Source organism: Ammospiza nelsoni, chromosome 6 (assembly GCF_027579445.1).
Source record: "Ammospiza nelsoni isolate bAmmNel1 chromosome 6, bAmmNel1.pri, whole genome shotgun sequence".
NCBI classification, from domain to species: Eukaryota; Metazoa; Chordata; class Aves; order Passeriformes; family Passerellidae; genus Ammospiza; species Ammospiza nelsoni.
The window spans coordinates 62,418,801-62,433,595 of NC_080638.1; the positions used below are offsets into that span (position 1 = coordinate 62,418,801).

At 42.1% G+C, this 14,795-nt stretch overlaps 1 protein-coding gene across 1 annotated transcript in view; it reads left to right on the forward strand.

Annotated features, from left to right (window-relative positions):
* DDHD1 (DDHD domain containing 1) overlaps window positions 1–14,795 on the forward strand; it is a 66,918-nt gene that overhangs the window by 14,274 nt on the left and 37,849 nt on the right. The window contains exons 3-4 of the mRNA XM_059475022.1: window positions 11,069–11,197; window positions 13,566–13,713. Of these exons, the coding sequence (XP_059331005.1) occupies window positions 11,069–11,197; window positions 13,566–13,713 (277 nt within the window). The remainder of the gene's footprint in view (window positions 1–11,068; window positions 11,198–13,565; window positions 13,714–14,795) is intronic.

The following is a 14,795-nucleotide window of genomic DNA, read 5'->3' on the forward strand; positions in this document are numbered from 1 at the left end:
GTAAAGCCTTATTCATAAATTGGAAGCCCAGCAATAAATTCTGTAATCACTGTAAAGAAAACCAAAGTGTCATTTCTTGATTTAGGGAGTTTTTTCAGCATTACAGAGAGTTTCTAACTCCCCTTCAAAACTAGTGAGGGCTTTGTGAATATTTTTTTTCCTTATTTGTGCTACTTTAAAAGATCTTTTCACCTGTCCAAGGCTGCAGAACAATTTCCTGCTAGAACAGCTCTGTCCAAAAGGTGCATGAAGTGGTGTGAGCCCTGAGCCACAGCTCTGTGCCTTTGCAGTCATCATTCTGGAAAGGCACTTTACCTGTATTTCTGATTTATTGTCCCAGAGGCACAAAGCTCAGGGTTGTTAGTGGCAGGGATTTATGGTTTTTTACATGGAAAGCAAATCTTTGTGGTTCCTGAGTGCTCCCAGCCTTTGGTAGTTTAATTTTTGAGGGAAGGCTGCAGTGGTACTTGGGTTCTCCTTATAGAGTAAATAAGAGAGGTCAGGGTTGGGATTTTTTTCAGATAAAGTCTGGACTATGAACAGAAATTTTTGGTTTTGATGCTGGATGGACTGGGGAGTGTGATGAGAAAGATAAGACCACTGATATTTATGAAAACGTAAAAGATCAGAAAAAGAAAGTCCAAATTCAGGTGCCAGTGCCTTTTCTAAAACCAAAGTCAGAAAAGAAAAAAGGCAAAACCAAAAAGCAAACCCCCAAAAAACAAAACAAAACCAAAAAAGCCCCAAAACAAACAAAACCCCCAAGCTATGTATGGCATCACTTCAATGGTATATATGTCAAGTCACCAGCAGGTTCCAACAAGGTTTTTTTGGTAATAATAGGAGAGTTGCAGGGCAATTACAGCTGACAGTGTGTGAAAAGTGGTTTTGTCATTCTAATTTGCCTCTCAATGCCTCTTGGATCCTCTGGCATCCACAAATGCCATCTGCAGTGGCACTGGGAGAAGCTCTGCAACTGGTGAAATAAACACAATTAGCTGAATTCAGTTTATAAATTTCTTAAATGCTCCATTTTGCTGTAATTGCATCCTGTATGAAGCAGTTTTTGGTGTCATCAGGGTGTACAGGTACCTGTTGTTTATGATCAGTAAAAGTTGAGCTAAATCTGGAAATATCCACTGGGAAGCAGTGACTGTTCCCAGTGCTGTGATAAAACCTTGTGAGGGATGAAAAACTGACCAGGTCCTCTGATTCCTTAGCAAAATTAATACAAGGTGCTGTAACAGCCCCTTTGTACCAAGGATTACTCCAGTAATTAAATTTATTAATTTTATTCAATTTATTAATTCTGATTCATTTATTAATCCTGGATTGCAGCGTGTTAACAAGGAAATCACCAAGCTTCATCCAAGGCTTTTGGTGGTGATAGGAGGGATAAATGGCATGTTATTAAACTGTTAATCCTAGCAAACCTTCTTCTGAAAGTGCAGAATTATTCAGGAGGAGAGTCTCCAACCTGCAGCTAACAAATAACATGATGCCCATGCTGATATTTGTGTTATTCTTTACAAATAAAAGATTGGCGTTTTTTTTTTTTTGGTTTTTTTTTTGTTTTTTTTTTTGTTTGGTTTTTTTTTGGGTTTCTTTGGGGTTTTTTTTGGGAGCACAAGGAGCTTTAAATGCAGAAGGGATCAGAAAGCACAAGGGAACAGCAAGCATAGATGACAGGGAGTGATTCCCCAGGCTCTGTTTTCCATGGGGCAGCCTGGAAATCACTCCTTTGCTTACAACTGTAGTTTGCATTTTGATTTTCATCCTCACAAAGTGTTCAATTTCATGCCTTGCAAAACGAGCTTGGTTTATGGTGCCTGATGCCAGTGGCTCCTCTTGGTGCCTGATGCCCTTCAGTGCATCAGATGAATTATTGTTGTAATGGCAGGGTGCAGAAATGGGGCATTTTATGATCAAAAGGAGCTTGGGCAGCCGGTGAAGGGAAGGAATTGTCCCCCCTGCTCTGCTGAGACCCCTTTGGAATTCTGTTCCTGCTCTGGAGCCAGGCTGGGAGAGCTGGGAGTGCTCAACAGGAGAGGAGAAGCTCCAGGAGAGCTCAGAGCCCTCTCCAGGACACCAGGAGAGCTGGAGAGGGACACCTATGTAGCAGTAAATAAGTTTAAAATTTACAGAATGACAGAAGATTTAGAAACTGCCTTTTCTTCATGCTTTGGCAGGCAGTGAGTTCAGCACCTATCTGAAGTAGCCCATCAAAGGAGCAGCATTTTGCAGAGATTTCTGGCATATCCAGGCTGTTGTCAGATAAAACAAGACCAGTAAAGTTCCTATCATCCATTGCTTCATGACCTTTTTCAGATATATTTATTTAGTGATGATGGAGTGAAGCTGAAAGCTTTACTTATGGGATAGGAAGGTATAGGAATGTGGTTTTTGTTGATGGAGTGACAAAACTATTTTTGTCCCTTTAAAAAGGAAATAAGCCCAGAAGTTTCTCTCCTCAATGAGGTGGAAAGACATCTCATAGGACCTGGGGAACTTCACCTCAAACTTAAGGATGGCTAATGGGACAGAAGCCAAAAAGTCCAGCCTGGGCAGTTTACTAGAAAAAGAAGAAAACAAAAAAACCAATCACTTTTGTGAGGTGTTTTACCAGGGGCCTCTTGCACCTAGATCAGTTTTTCTCTGTAAAGATCTTTGTTATTTTGCCTTTTATTAAAACCTTTTTGTTTCCAGCACTCCCACAGAAGCCATCCTGCTGATTTTATGCCTTAGCTCAGCTACCTTAGACAATCTTGGGTGTGAAATAGATCTCCAAAAGCTTATGAGACCTGGCTCGAGGAGACCCATATGTCAGGAAGGTGGGATAGGAACAGATACAGCTCTTTGTATTTGCACAGAGAGATGCTCAAAATTCAGCTGGAAATCAGCCAAGCAACCTGATTCAAACCTGAAATTGGATCTGACTTTGAAGTTGATGCTGATCTGTGGAGAGGATTGGAGCAGATGAACCCCAGCAGTGCCTCTGCCAAAAAATAGTCTGTGATTCCATGATAGACATAGTTAGAATTAATATTCTGATGCATTGATTTTGAGACAGCAGAACTCTGTTGGGTTTTTTCTTACAGAATTTCAGTGTGTGGTCAAGGCCACAAAACCTCTAAAAATTGCATTTGGAAGAGCTGATTTTTTTTTTTTTTTTTTTTTTTTTTTTTTGTCTTAGCTTTCAAATAGTATTTTCTCACTGTATAAAAAATTCACAGCTAAGTTAACCTTTAGATGGGAAATTCCTGTTCATAGACTTGGAGAGTTGTGCAGGTCAGGAGGGATCTCTGAGGATGCTCAAACCCAGCCTCCCTGCTCTGATGAGAGCAGCTTGCTCAGGATGTTTCCTGTGGGATTTTCAGTCTCTCCAGCAACAGACTCCACAACCTCTCTGAGCAGCTTGTTCAGTATTTTACCACCCTCACCATGAAAAGCAATTTTTCCTCTACTTTCCTTGAGTTTCCTGTGTTGATTCTTCCTGAGGGAAGTAAAAAGCCAGTGCAGTATTGCAAATTAAATTATTCTGTGGAATCCTCAGTGCTGTAGCTCTGAGAATTTATTTTGATTTTCCTCCCCCCCGGAGAAGTGATGTGCAGCAATAAATACATTTCATTTACACCTGCCCTGAGAGCTGTGGGCACACCTGGGGCAGGTGACACAAGTGTGGGATGTCACTCACTTTGCTGGATGAGGGAGTGCTGAAACCTTGCAGAACAGGGCAAGAGCAGGAGATTTTGTCTAATCTAACTTTTAACCATCCTCTTACGCTCTTTGGGGGGAAAAACCCCCAGAGTTGTGCTTAAAATGGAGTTTTTAGTGCACATTTAGGAAGTTCTACCCTGTACCAGGGAGGGGATGATGCTTTAGGTGACCCTGGTGACACCACGTGCCAGTGCCTTTTACTGATGCTTTTAGCTCTGTTGTGATGTCATAACTGCTTGTGAAGAGTGAAAATATTGAGTTTGGGACTTGCTACAAAATCTCTTGGTTTTTTGTTGGTTTTTTTTTTTTAATATATACATTTTAGTTCTTTCTAGAAAATGTGACTTTTTCTTTCCTTTTTTTTTTCCTGAAAATGGTGATTCTAATGAAAAAAAAAATGACACCCCTTTTAAAAATTTTACTTTGAAGCTCAGTGTTTTTACTTTTAGTTCTCTACTACCTCCCTCCCTTCTCCCTCCCTTCTTTGTTCAAATGGAGAGGATATAAGGAGAAATCAGATGCTGCATGTCTTAAGAGAAAGCATTCCCAAGGTACAGTAATTGGCGATTTCTTTTTTTTTTTTTAATTTTTTTTTTTTTTGTAGTGCTCCTGGCTTAGGAAGCTTTAAATTCTAGTTTGCTTGTCTCAGTTAAATGTTAGATTTACATGCTTCAGGGTTTTTTTTGAGCTGTATCCATGCAATTTCTTTCCAAGAGGAAGGAAAAAGCATCCTAAAGCTTAGAGGAAAAGTAGAAGTGTTGTGAGGCCTAGAGAGAAGTAGATGCTCATAGTGTCATGCAGTAATTCTTATTAGAATTGTTTGTGGCTGATGAAAACTGTGAATATTTGTTTCTTGCACTCTTTGGTGTGATTTGGCTTTTTCAATAAAATAAAAGGGATTTTTTTAGGATTTCAGCAGTCCTGGGGTGAGATTAATTCTGTCAGAGAAGGAATGGAGGGTTCCTTCCAGATAATGTTTTGTTTGCTGCTTTCTTTGGGATAATAATCTTTAATTTTAAGTTATAATTCATTTTTGCTGCAGCTTTGGAATGGAATGAGTCCCCTGGAAAAGGGGAAGCTGTGTGGATTATAGCTCAGGGCTGCTGAGCTGCAGAAAACAGCCCTGACCTTTGCAGCAGCTGAAGCACATTTATTTCAGAAAGTGGGGGGAGATCCTGCAGGAGCCATTAATGACTGCAGGAGGCTCCAAGTTCTTCTCACTGGGCTCTCTCTGCTAAAGCCAGGAGTGATTAAACTTTCACTGACTTCTAAAGCCTTTAATTTAAAATGTAAATGTACGTGGTAGGCTTGGAGTTGTTCTTGTCATATCTTGTGTTCTTGTAGCTCCTGGGGATGTTATGAACTCTAAGAATTTATTTTGACATGCATAAATGTTTGCCTTTTGGCTTCCTTTAATTATTTTTTTATATGATTGGGTCCAAATGGAAAATGCCAGAAATCAAAATGTTTTGCAGTAAAACTTTTTCCTGCCTCTTCTCACACAGTGAACCCAAGTCTGTTAAAGGTGAATCAGTGTAATTCAAGCAATAAGAAGGGAGTTCTGCCTTTTCTTTTGTAAATTGAAATTCTGAAATTATGTTGTGCATTTGTTTTCCTCTCAGATCATGCTCAGTTGTGGTAATGAATGTGCTCAAATTAAAAAGAAATTGAAATTAGGTGGTTGTGTGACAAATAGTGACAGTGATGAATTGAGAGGTGATGAAGTGCAGTGTATAAATGACAGCAATGTGAGAAATTTTAATTAAGAGTAATGGCCTTTTTAATGGCTCTTTTTAAAAAAATAAATAAGAAAAGGTTTTTAAATCTACAGGTTTCTGTAGCAGAACCTGAGATTCATTTCAGAAGGAACAGCAGCAGCCAAATTATGTTCTCAGCTCCCTGCACCATGTGTCAGGCTTTGTGTGGCACCTGCTGCTTGCAAGACAGACTAATTTAAAAATCCTTGGGGGGAAAAAAAGAATGCATGAGAGGTTTTGAGACAGTCTGTATCCCTGCTCTGGTCTCTATCCTGGCTGGAATGACAGTGCCTTTGTCCTTGGAGGCAGAGTCAGCCCTGAGCACTTCAAAGCTGCTTTTCCCTGGATGGATTTGGACTTGAGCACCATCAGACTGTGGGGAGGAAAGATCCACCCTGTGCTTTGCTCTTGGCAGGTGGATGAGAGCATCAAGGAGAGGAGCAGGTATTTAGCTCAAAAAGGTGTTTAATTGTGAGCAGGAGGTGCTCAGGATGGGAGGATGTTTCCATGTGCACAACACAGTGCAGGGTTTCTGCTCCTCTGTTTTTCTCCATTTTTTTGACTCAAGATGAGTCAAAAGCCTCATGGAGGTCAGGTTCTGCAAGGCTTTAGGAATATCTGTTCTGTGTTTTAAGGTTCATTTTTCAGATTTCAACCTTTTAGGGGGATTTTTTTTCCCCTCAGGGTTCATCTCTCTTGGTGAAACTGAGTTTGTGTGATAGAAACCACTGATATCTTCAGCTGAAAGAAATCCTTTCCTGATCCCATCTTCCATCTCCAGCAGGGCTGAGCTTTTCACGTGCTCACGCTGTAGGTGTCGGTCTTGGTTGGAGCTCCTGAAAAATGTTTCATTTCTAAGTTCTGGCTACAAAAGAACCCAAAATTTGGCCTCATCTCCAAGGACTTGGCCTTCAATCCCTGACTAAAATCCCAGAGGGGCTTGGGCTGGAAGGGACCTTAAATCCCATCTCATTCCACATCTTCCCAGGGTGCTTCAAACCCCGATGTCCAACCTGGCTTTGGACACTTCAGGGATCCAGGGGCAGGCACAGCTTCTCTGGGCAACCTCAGGGCATCCCCACTCTGAGTGAGGAATTTCTTCCTTAAATCTAATGTAAATCTCTCTTCCTTTAGTTTTAAACCGTTCTCTCTTGTCCTTTCTCTATCTCCCCACGTTAAAAGTTTTTCTCCCTCTTTTAAAATCCCCCTCCAAGTTCTTGGAGTGTGGTATTTTCAGGGTCCCCCATTACAGGAAGGAAATGATGAATCTGACTCCATGTTCTTAGGAGGCCAATTTATTATTATATTATATTATATTATATTATATTATATTATATTATATTATATTATATTATATTATATTATATTATATTATATTATATTATATTATATTATATTATGCTATACTAAAGAATAGAGAAAGGATACAGACAGAAGGCTTAACAAGATAATAATGAAAAACCTGTGACTCTCAACAGAGCCTTGACACAGCTGGCTGTGATTGGTCATTAAGTCAAAACAATTCACATGAAACCAATCAAACAATCACCTGTTGGATAAACAATCCCCAAACTCATTTCTAAACAGCAAGACACAGGAGAAGCAATTCAGATAATTATTGTTTTCATTTTTCTCTGAGGCCTCTCAGCTTCCCAGGAGAAGAAATCCTGGCAAAGGGATATTTCCAGAAAATATGACAGTGACATTGGAGGCTGCTGCAAGGTCTCCCCAGAGCCTTCTCTTCTCCAGAAAAATGTGTGCAGGGGTTTTCTGCAGGGCTTTTGTGCATCTGGGGAAGATGCACCTGCAGAGGGATGACTGTGGGAATGCTGTCAGTGCCAGGGCGGTGCCACATGGGAACAAATCCATGAGAAGTCAGGGCCAGAGGAGTTTTCTGTCCCTGTGGGTTTATGGACATGCAGATCTCAGGGGAGCTTGGCTCTATCCCAGCTTGATGCCCTGGAGAGACCCCTCAGGTGTGGAATTTGTGCTCCTGGAGGATGCAGAGGGATCCAGGGGCAGCCACAGCTTCTCTGGGCAACCTCAGGGCCTCCCCACCCTGAGTGAGGAATTTCTTCCTTAAATCTAATCTAAATCTCTCTTCCTTTAGTTTAAAACCCTTCCCTCTTCTCCTCTCTCTATCTCCCCATGTAAAAAGTTGTTCTCCCTCTTTTAAAATCCAAGTTCTTGGAGTCAGGTCCAGAGGGAGATTTCTGTCCCTGTGGCTTTATGGACAGTCAGCTCTCAGTGAAGCTCAGCACCATCCCAGCCTGGTGCCCTGGAGAGGCCCCTCAGGTGTGGAATTTGTGCTCCTGGAGGATGAGCAAGAAGAGATTCCCCTGTGCTGCTGCCTCATCTGCATTCTGCCCTGGGCTCCCTCAGCCAGGCTGTGACACACTCTGCTGGCTCCCTGACACCTGGGACACCCTGAGCTGCCACTCTGAGCCCTCTGGAGCTTCACAGGACAGTCCTTCTGTCAGTCCTGTCCTCTCCTCATCCTCACAAAACATCACTTTCCCTTCCTCAGGCTCAGCTTCACACCACCACTGTCAGTCTGTAAAATCCCATGCCTGCAAAGCACACTTGGAATATTTGATTTTTTTTTTTTTAGGATGTTTCTTTTCAGACTGCTGTCAAATCCTCCCCAAAGACACATTTTTGTGTTCCCTGTCTCACTGTGAACACCCCCTGGGGCTGTCAGCAGCAGAAACTCCTTTTGGTTGAACTCTCAAGGGTTTAAATAATCCCCTCACTGTCAAATAATCACAGAATCAAATCCCTGAAAGATTTAGGCTGGAAGGGGCCTTAAAGCTCATCCAGTGCCACCCCTGCCATGGGCAGGGACACCTTCCAGGCTGCTCCAAGCCCTGTCCAGCCTGGCCTTGGGCACTGCCAGGGATCTGGGCACCCTGTGCCAGGGCTTCGCCACCCTCACAGGCAGAATTTCTGCCCAATATCCAACCTAAACCTGCTCTTTTCCAGTTAAAATCCATTCCCTGTGTCCTGTCCCTCCATCCCTTGTCTCCAGTTCCTCTCCAGCTCTCCTGGAGCCCCTTCAGGCCTTGGAACGGGCTCTGTGTTGAGTTTTATCTTCAGGGTCATCACAAGATGGTGTTTCTTGTAGGGACTCAGATGTTTATTAGTTCTTATCTCTGTCACAGTCTCACAAACCCTGAGTTCTGCAGCACTTCACTGTAACAAACTCAAAATGGAGCCCCAGCTCTCTCTCTCTAAGGCCTTTTAAGGATAAACTTAAGAATTAAGTGTCCAATTAATTAAGGTGTCCAGTTAAGAAATGACACCTCAATTATTTTCACTTTTAACCCAATAACCAACCACCCATGCCTTCAATGGGGACTTTTTTATCCAATTACACAAAACCACCCAAACCCATGGAGAAGAAGGTGAAGAAGAAGGAGCAGCCTCCACCCTCAAACCTCCATCTTGTTTTATATATATTGCTATATTCTAAACCCTTGAACTCCAAGTTTCTCACCCTGTGATATCACACACTTCTATCCAAACCCCACACCCACAATCCCAGTTCTGCCATTCCATTCTGGAAGCTTCTCCACAGCCTCAGGTCAGTGCAGTGTTCTCCCGGGGGTCAGAGCCTGGCAGCACAGAAAGTCTGAAATTCTCAGCAATTCCCAGGGTTCCAGCAGCTCTGAGCTCTCCCTGGATCCTTTTCTTCTCCAGCCTGAGCCCCCCCAGCTCTGTGCTGGTGACATTTCTCTGGATGCAGCCCTGGGCACGTTTGGCCTGCAGACACACATGGCTGGGTCCTGTTGATCTTCTCATCCCCCAGCACCCCCAAATCCTCCTCCCTGGGGCTGCTCTCCATCCATTCTCCCTCCAGCCTCAATTTGTGCTTGGGATTGCCCTGACCCACGTGCAGAACCTCACACTTGGCCCTGCTGAACTTCATTTGAAATACTTTGCTGGTTCCACATCTTGTAGTTGATGTTGATGTTCCTCCATGTCCATGAACAGCATAAAAGTGAGGAATTTGTTCTTCCCAAATGAGAATAATTAATGCAGGGTAGGGAAAAGCTGCTTGTTCCTTTATGTTCCTTCCAGTAGAGAGGCTGGACTCGATTCTAGAAGGAATTTGAGGATCACTCCACCACAAATTGCTCTTTTTCTAGATATTCAACCTCATCTCTTCCTCTTCTTTTTTTGGATGTTGAACACAACACCCTCCAAAGGCATCAGACTTCCACCCCTCCTCTGCCAGCTTCCCCAGCATCATTTTCTCAGGGGGATTTTGCAGAATGCAGATGGAACAATTCCTGAGCACCTCCTGGACAGACCAGACCATCTCTGCTCTTCAAAGCCAGGCTTATTTCTTTCCTCTTCCTGCTCTGCCAGTGGAAAACAACGATGTAATTCCAGTTATTTTGGTGAATCAATTGTTTACCACAACACAAGTGCTAATCCTCTCTTAATCCCCGTGCTCCTTACAGATTTTGTTTAGTTTTTCATCAGTCTGTGTCAAGTCTGTCTGCTTTGGCAAAGAAACAAAAAATTTTGCTGGAGAAAGGTCACAACATCTGGCTGAGCAGAGTTAAAATTGGAAATTGTGTTGGCTCAGGCTTTCTCAGAATGTTTTTAGAAGAGTATAAAAAATTCATTTGGGTGATTCAAGGAGGAGACGGGTTAGAGCTCTGCTTGCTGTGGAAGAAACAACCCCAAACCAGCCCCTCTGGGTGTTTTCCATGACTTTGGACTTCCCAGCAAGAGCAGTGACAGATAAATCACCATTTCTTTGGTCGCAGGGCTATTCCTGTTGTCAGCTCTGCTCTGCACCCCATGTTCAACAAGACCTCAGCAGCAAATTTTGGTGAAATCCAAATCATTGTAACCCAGCTTGGCTCCTGCAAGCTCCAAGCCTGGGATGATTTTGATTTGCATCACAGCGTGCCTGTTGTTTAATCCTGACAGTCAGGCTGTGTGTCATGAGGTCGGGCTCAGGGCTCAATCAGCTCCAAATCTGGAAAAACACAATCAGTGCACAGCAAAAAAAAAAAACCCAACCACCAGAGCTCTTAGTGGCTTTTCAAAGAGCTGCATTCTGTTCTGTGCCAGAAATTGCCCATTCAGAGGCTCATTGAGCTGCATTTCCAGCCCTGAGGTATTTCTGAAAGGGGAGAAATGCAAGGGAGCCCTGGGAGCCTCTGTGTTAGAGCAGAGCATGGGAGAGAGGGCTGAAATTCCACTTTTTAGTGATGGAAATACCTGAGGCAGCCACCTGCTCATCACACCCACCTTTAGTGTTTCAGGATCCATCACTCTGCCCCCTTTAAGGGAATATTTTGGGTAATTCCCACCCCAAAATGAGGGTGGGAGGGGAATGATGTGAATGTCCTCACAGGTGGTCTTCAAACTTCTGCTTGTCCTGCTCAGGTTAAACCCAAAAAATTCCTCAAGGAAAGTGTAAAAATTCCTCAAGGTAAGAAATACCACAAATTTAAGCATAATAGAGCTCTAGATTTTAACCTGTCTGTAAATCACCCTTCTTCCTCTCTTTGTTTTTGTTTTTTTTTCCCCTCTTCCCCACCTAAATTCAATGTATTTATTCCTTTTTGCTGCAGCCATTCACAGCCTAAAGCTGAGCCGTAACCATGTGGACTGGCACAGTGTGGATGAGGTGTATCTGTACAGTGATGCCACAACATCCAAAATTGCAAGGACTGTCACACAAAAGTTGGGGTTTTCCAAAGGTAAATCTTTCCCAAACATTGTAAAGAATATTGTAAATGCCAGCATTTGAAGTTTAACTCCAAAAGGTTTTAATGTGAGTACTCCACTTGGGCCATTGCATTTTTTACTTTATATGAGTACTCAGAGTCCTTAGCTTGTGAAAATAATTGTAATTAGATGTTAATATTTTTAAATTTTATTCTGTTTGGATGTGAATAATTTTAAATTTCTTTTATTTAGATTACATATTTGATTTATTATATTTTAATTTTATATTTATTTTTATTTAATTTTAAATTAAAATTATAATTTAATTTTATTTTGATGGGTTTGGATACAGCAGTTAGCCCTACATAGCAAATACATGAAAATATTGCAGTGGCAGAGTCCAGAAGCTAAAATTAGAATTAAATTAGAATTCAATGTAAAATTAGGATTATTCCTTTAGAATTAAATTAGAATTCAATGTAAAATTAGAATTATTCCTGTAATAATATAAGGATTACAGTTCCTTTTGCAACTTTAATTTTACTGCTGGGTACTTAGATATTCTGATTCATTCCTTAAATACATGACCATACCTTCCCTCTCCCCACCTCCATCCAGCCATTTTTCTGTTCATAAAACAAAAGTATGAACTGACAGGAAAGGGCATTTAGACAGAAATTATTTCCAGCAGAAATTCAGGCTCATTTAAACTCAACACTCCCAGTCAGGCAGCAAAGCTGAGATGGTTGGAAGAGAATGGGGAGGTCTCTCAAGGAAAAAGCAGATTATTTCCATCCTAGAAAATGGGAATTTGTCCTCTGCAGGATACCAGAACAAGAACCTGCACATCTGGTTTGTTCCTTGAACAGACAAGGTCAGGTCACAGCTCTGACTTTATTCTGCATCCTCTGCCCTGTAATTAATGCCCTCTTACCCTCCAGGACTCCTGGGTGAACACTTAATTAATGTTTCCTAAAATAATAATATAATTCAGTGCTTCAGTTCCAGAAGAAATGAAGTAATTTATCCAGAACACCTTGGGGATAATGTGTAATAAATAATGAGATCTGTCCCAAACAATTTGTGGAGGAGAAATGTCAAAGAGAAACTCACTTGATAAATAAAACCTGTCTTGGGTAAAAAAATGCCCTCAGTGGGTTTGGGGTGTTTTCCTCCTCTTTAAAACCAAAATAAGCTGTTAGTTCCAGTTTTGGAGGCCAGCACTGGTGCCTGGTGTGGTCCCCTGAGTGTCACTAGAGGGGGATGGAGGCACATTGTGCCCATGGGTTTGTCAGCACAGCAGGGAGAAAATGCCCAATTTACCCTGGGGAACTGGGTTTGGGTTTGGTCACTGAGCTGAAGAACAAGGGGGGAATTTCAGGTTGGATCAGCTCAAAATAATGCAAGTTTCCCTATCAAAATGATACATTTTAAAGGTTTTCCACCAGCTCTTTTAATTGGGCTGGATAAAGTGACAACATTTCATCACTTAATGTGGACAGGTCATTTCCATGATCTTTCCAGGCTGTGGGAGTTAGGGGGAGACAGAAGGAATTTCATTGATTGAGACACCCAGGAGAGGGATTTTGTGTTGTAGAAGTGGGGGCACAGTTACACAACTGTTTTCTGAAGAATTGTTCTCCAAAACATGCCTGAAATTATTCCCTCTGCAGTGGAAATGGCTATGGATATCAGCTGGCTGCTTAAATCTTCCAGGGCTTTAAAAGTGTATTTAATAAAGCAATTTTTCTTATCAAAATGATAAATTTTAAAGATTTTCCACCAGCTCTTTTAACTGGGGTGGGAAAAGTGACAACATTTAATCACTTGTGTGGTCAGGTCATTTCCATGATCTTTCCATGATCTTTCCATGCTGTGGGAGCAAGGGGGAGAGAGAAGGAATTTCATTGATTGAGACACCCAGGAGAAGGGTTCTGTGCTGTAAAAGTGGGTGCACAGTTACACAACTCTTTTCTGAAGAGTTGTTCTCTCAAACATACCTGAAATTAATTCCCATTGCAGTGGAAGTGGCTATGGATATCACCTGGCTGCTTAAATCCTTCAGGGCTGTAAAACTACCTAGATTTAAAAATATAGGCACTTTTATTATGGCAAAATGAACTTAATTGGAGGGGGTTTTATTTGCCATCAGGTGCAGGATCCTGGAATTCCTTGGTTTGTGATAAGGCAGAGTGTTAGCTTTAAAACAAATCTCTTTTGGATGTCTTCGTACTGTACACACGTATTTAAAAATAGATGCTAATCCTTTAATTTTATGATTCTCTATTATATAATCTCATTTTCAACGTGTTGGCCTGAGAAAAGCCAAGCTTCTGTCAGCAGAGGGGAGCCCTGCACCTGGCAGAATGTCTCTGATGTGGGATAATGTTCTTTCTGCAGCTTCAAGCAGTGGGACAAGGCTACACAGGGGCTATGTAGAAGAAGCCACGTTAGAGGACAAGCCACCCCAGACCAGCCACATTGTGTTTGTTGTGCATGGCATTGGGCAGAAAATGGACCAAGGAAGAATCATCAAAAACACAGCCATGTGAGTGCTTTGGGGTGTTTGAAGCAGCCTTAATGTGAGTGACAGCAGAGCCTTTGCTTTGGGCTGAGTCTTGGCCTGTTTTCCTTCTCCTCCTCTTCTCCTGAGTCATTATTCTTTGTGTTGTGGGTACACTGGTTTTTATGTCAATTGGGATGTATGGATTTAGGGAGAGCTGTGAGCCAAAGAGCAAAGGTTTATTCTGATTTTATCACCAGCACTTGTGACTTTTGGGGAAATGGTGAAGAGGATGTAGCCTCAAGTTGCAGCAGGGAAGGCTCAGCTTGGACATCAGCAGGAATTTCTCCATGGAATGGTTGTTAAGCATTGGAAGGGGCTGCCCAGGGAGGTTTGTATTTGCTGGGAATGTCCCCATAAAGGCAGCAATGATGAATCTCACTCCATGTGAGGCTAATTTGTTACTTTATAATACTATTTTATATTAAAGAATACTATACTGAACTATACTAAAGAATACAGAAAAGATATTATTAGCTAAAAAGCTAATAATGAATACTTGTGACTCTTTCCAGCGTCTTGACACAGCTTGGCCCTGATTGGCCATTGAGTCAAAACAATTCAGAATCCAATGGAACAATCACCTGTGGGTGAACAATCTCCAAACACATTCCACATGTGAGCACAACACAGAAGAAGCAAATGAGATAAGAATTGTTTTCCTTTTCTCTGAGGCTCCTCAGCTTCCCAGGAGAAAAATCCTGGGCAGAGGGATTTTTCCAGGGAATGTGAATGCCATACTGGGAGGTTTGGAGTCCCCATCCCTGGAGATGTCCAAGAGGTGGCACTCAGTTCTCTGGGCTGGAGACTGTTAGGAAAATTAATCCACAAACACCAGAGGTTTGTGTCCAAAAAGGAGACAGAGGAATCCTTTGACTTTATTCAAATAAAGAGAGAGGCCATGGGGCATTCCCCTGGGATCTCTCACATTTTTGGAGGATGCAGCCTCACTTTTTATCCAAATTTCCCAGCCTCATTTCCCTTCTCTCTTTCCCCATTTCTGAGGTACTTGAGAGGTACAGACTCCCCAAAACACCTGATACCAGAGATGCCCCCCTAATGTACAA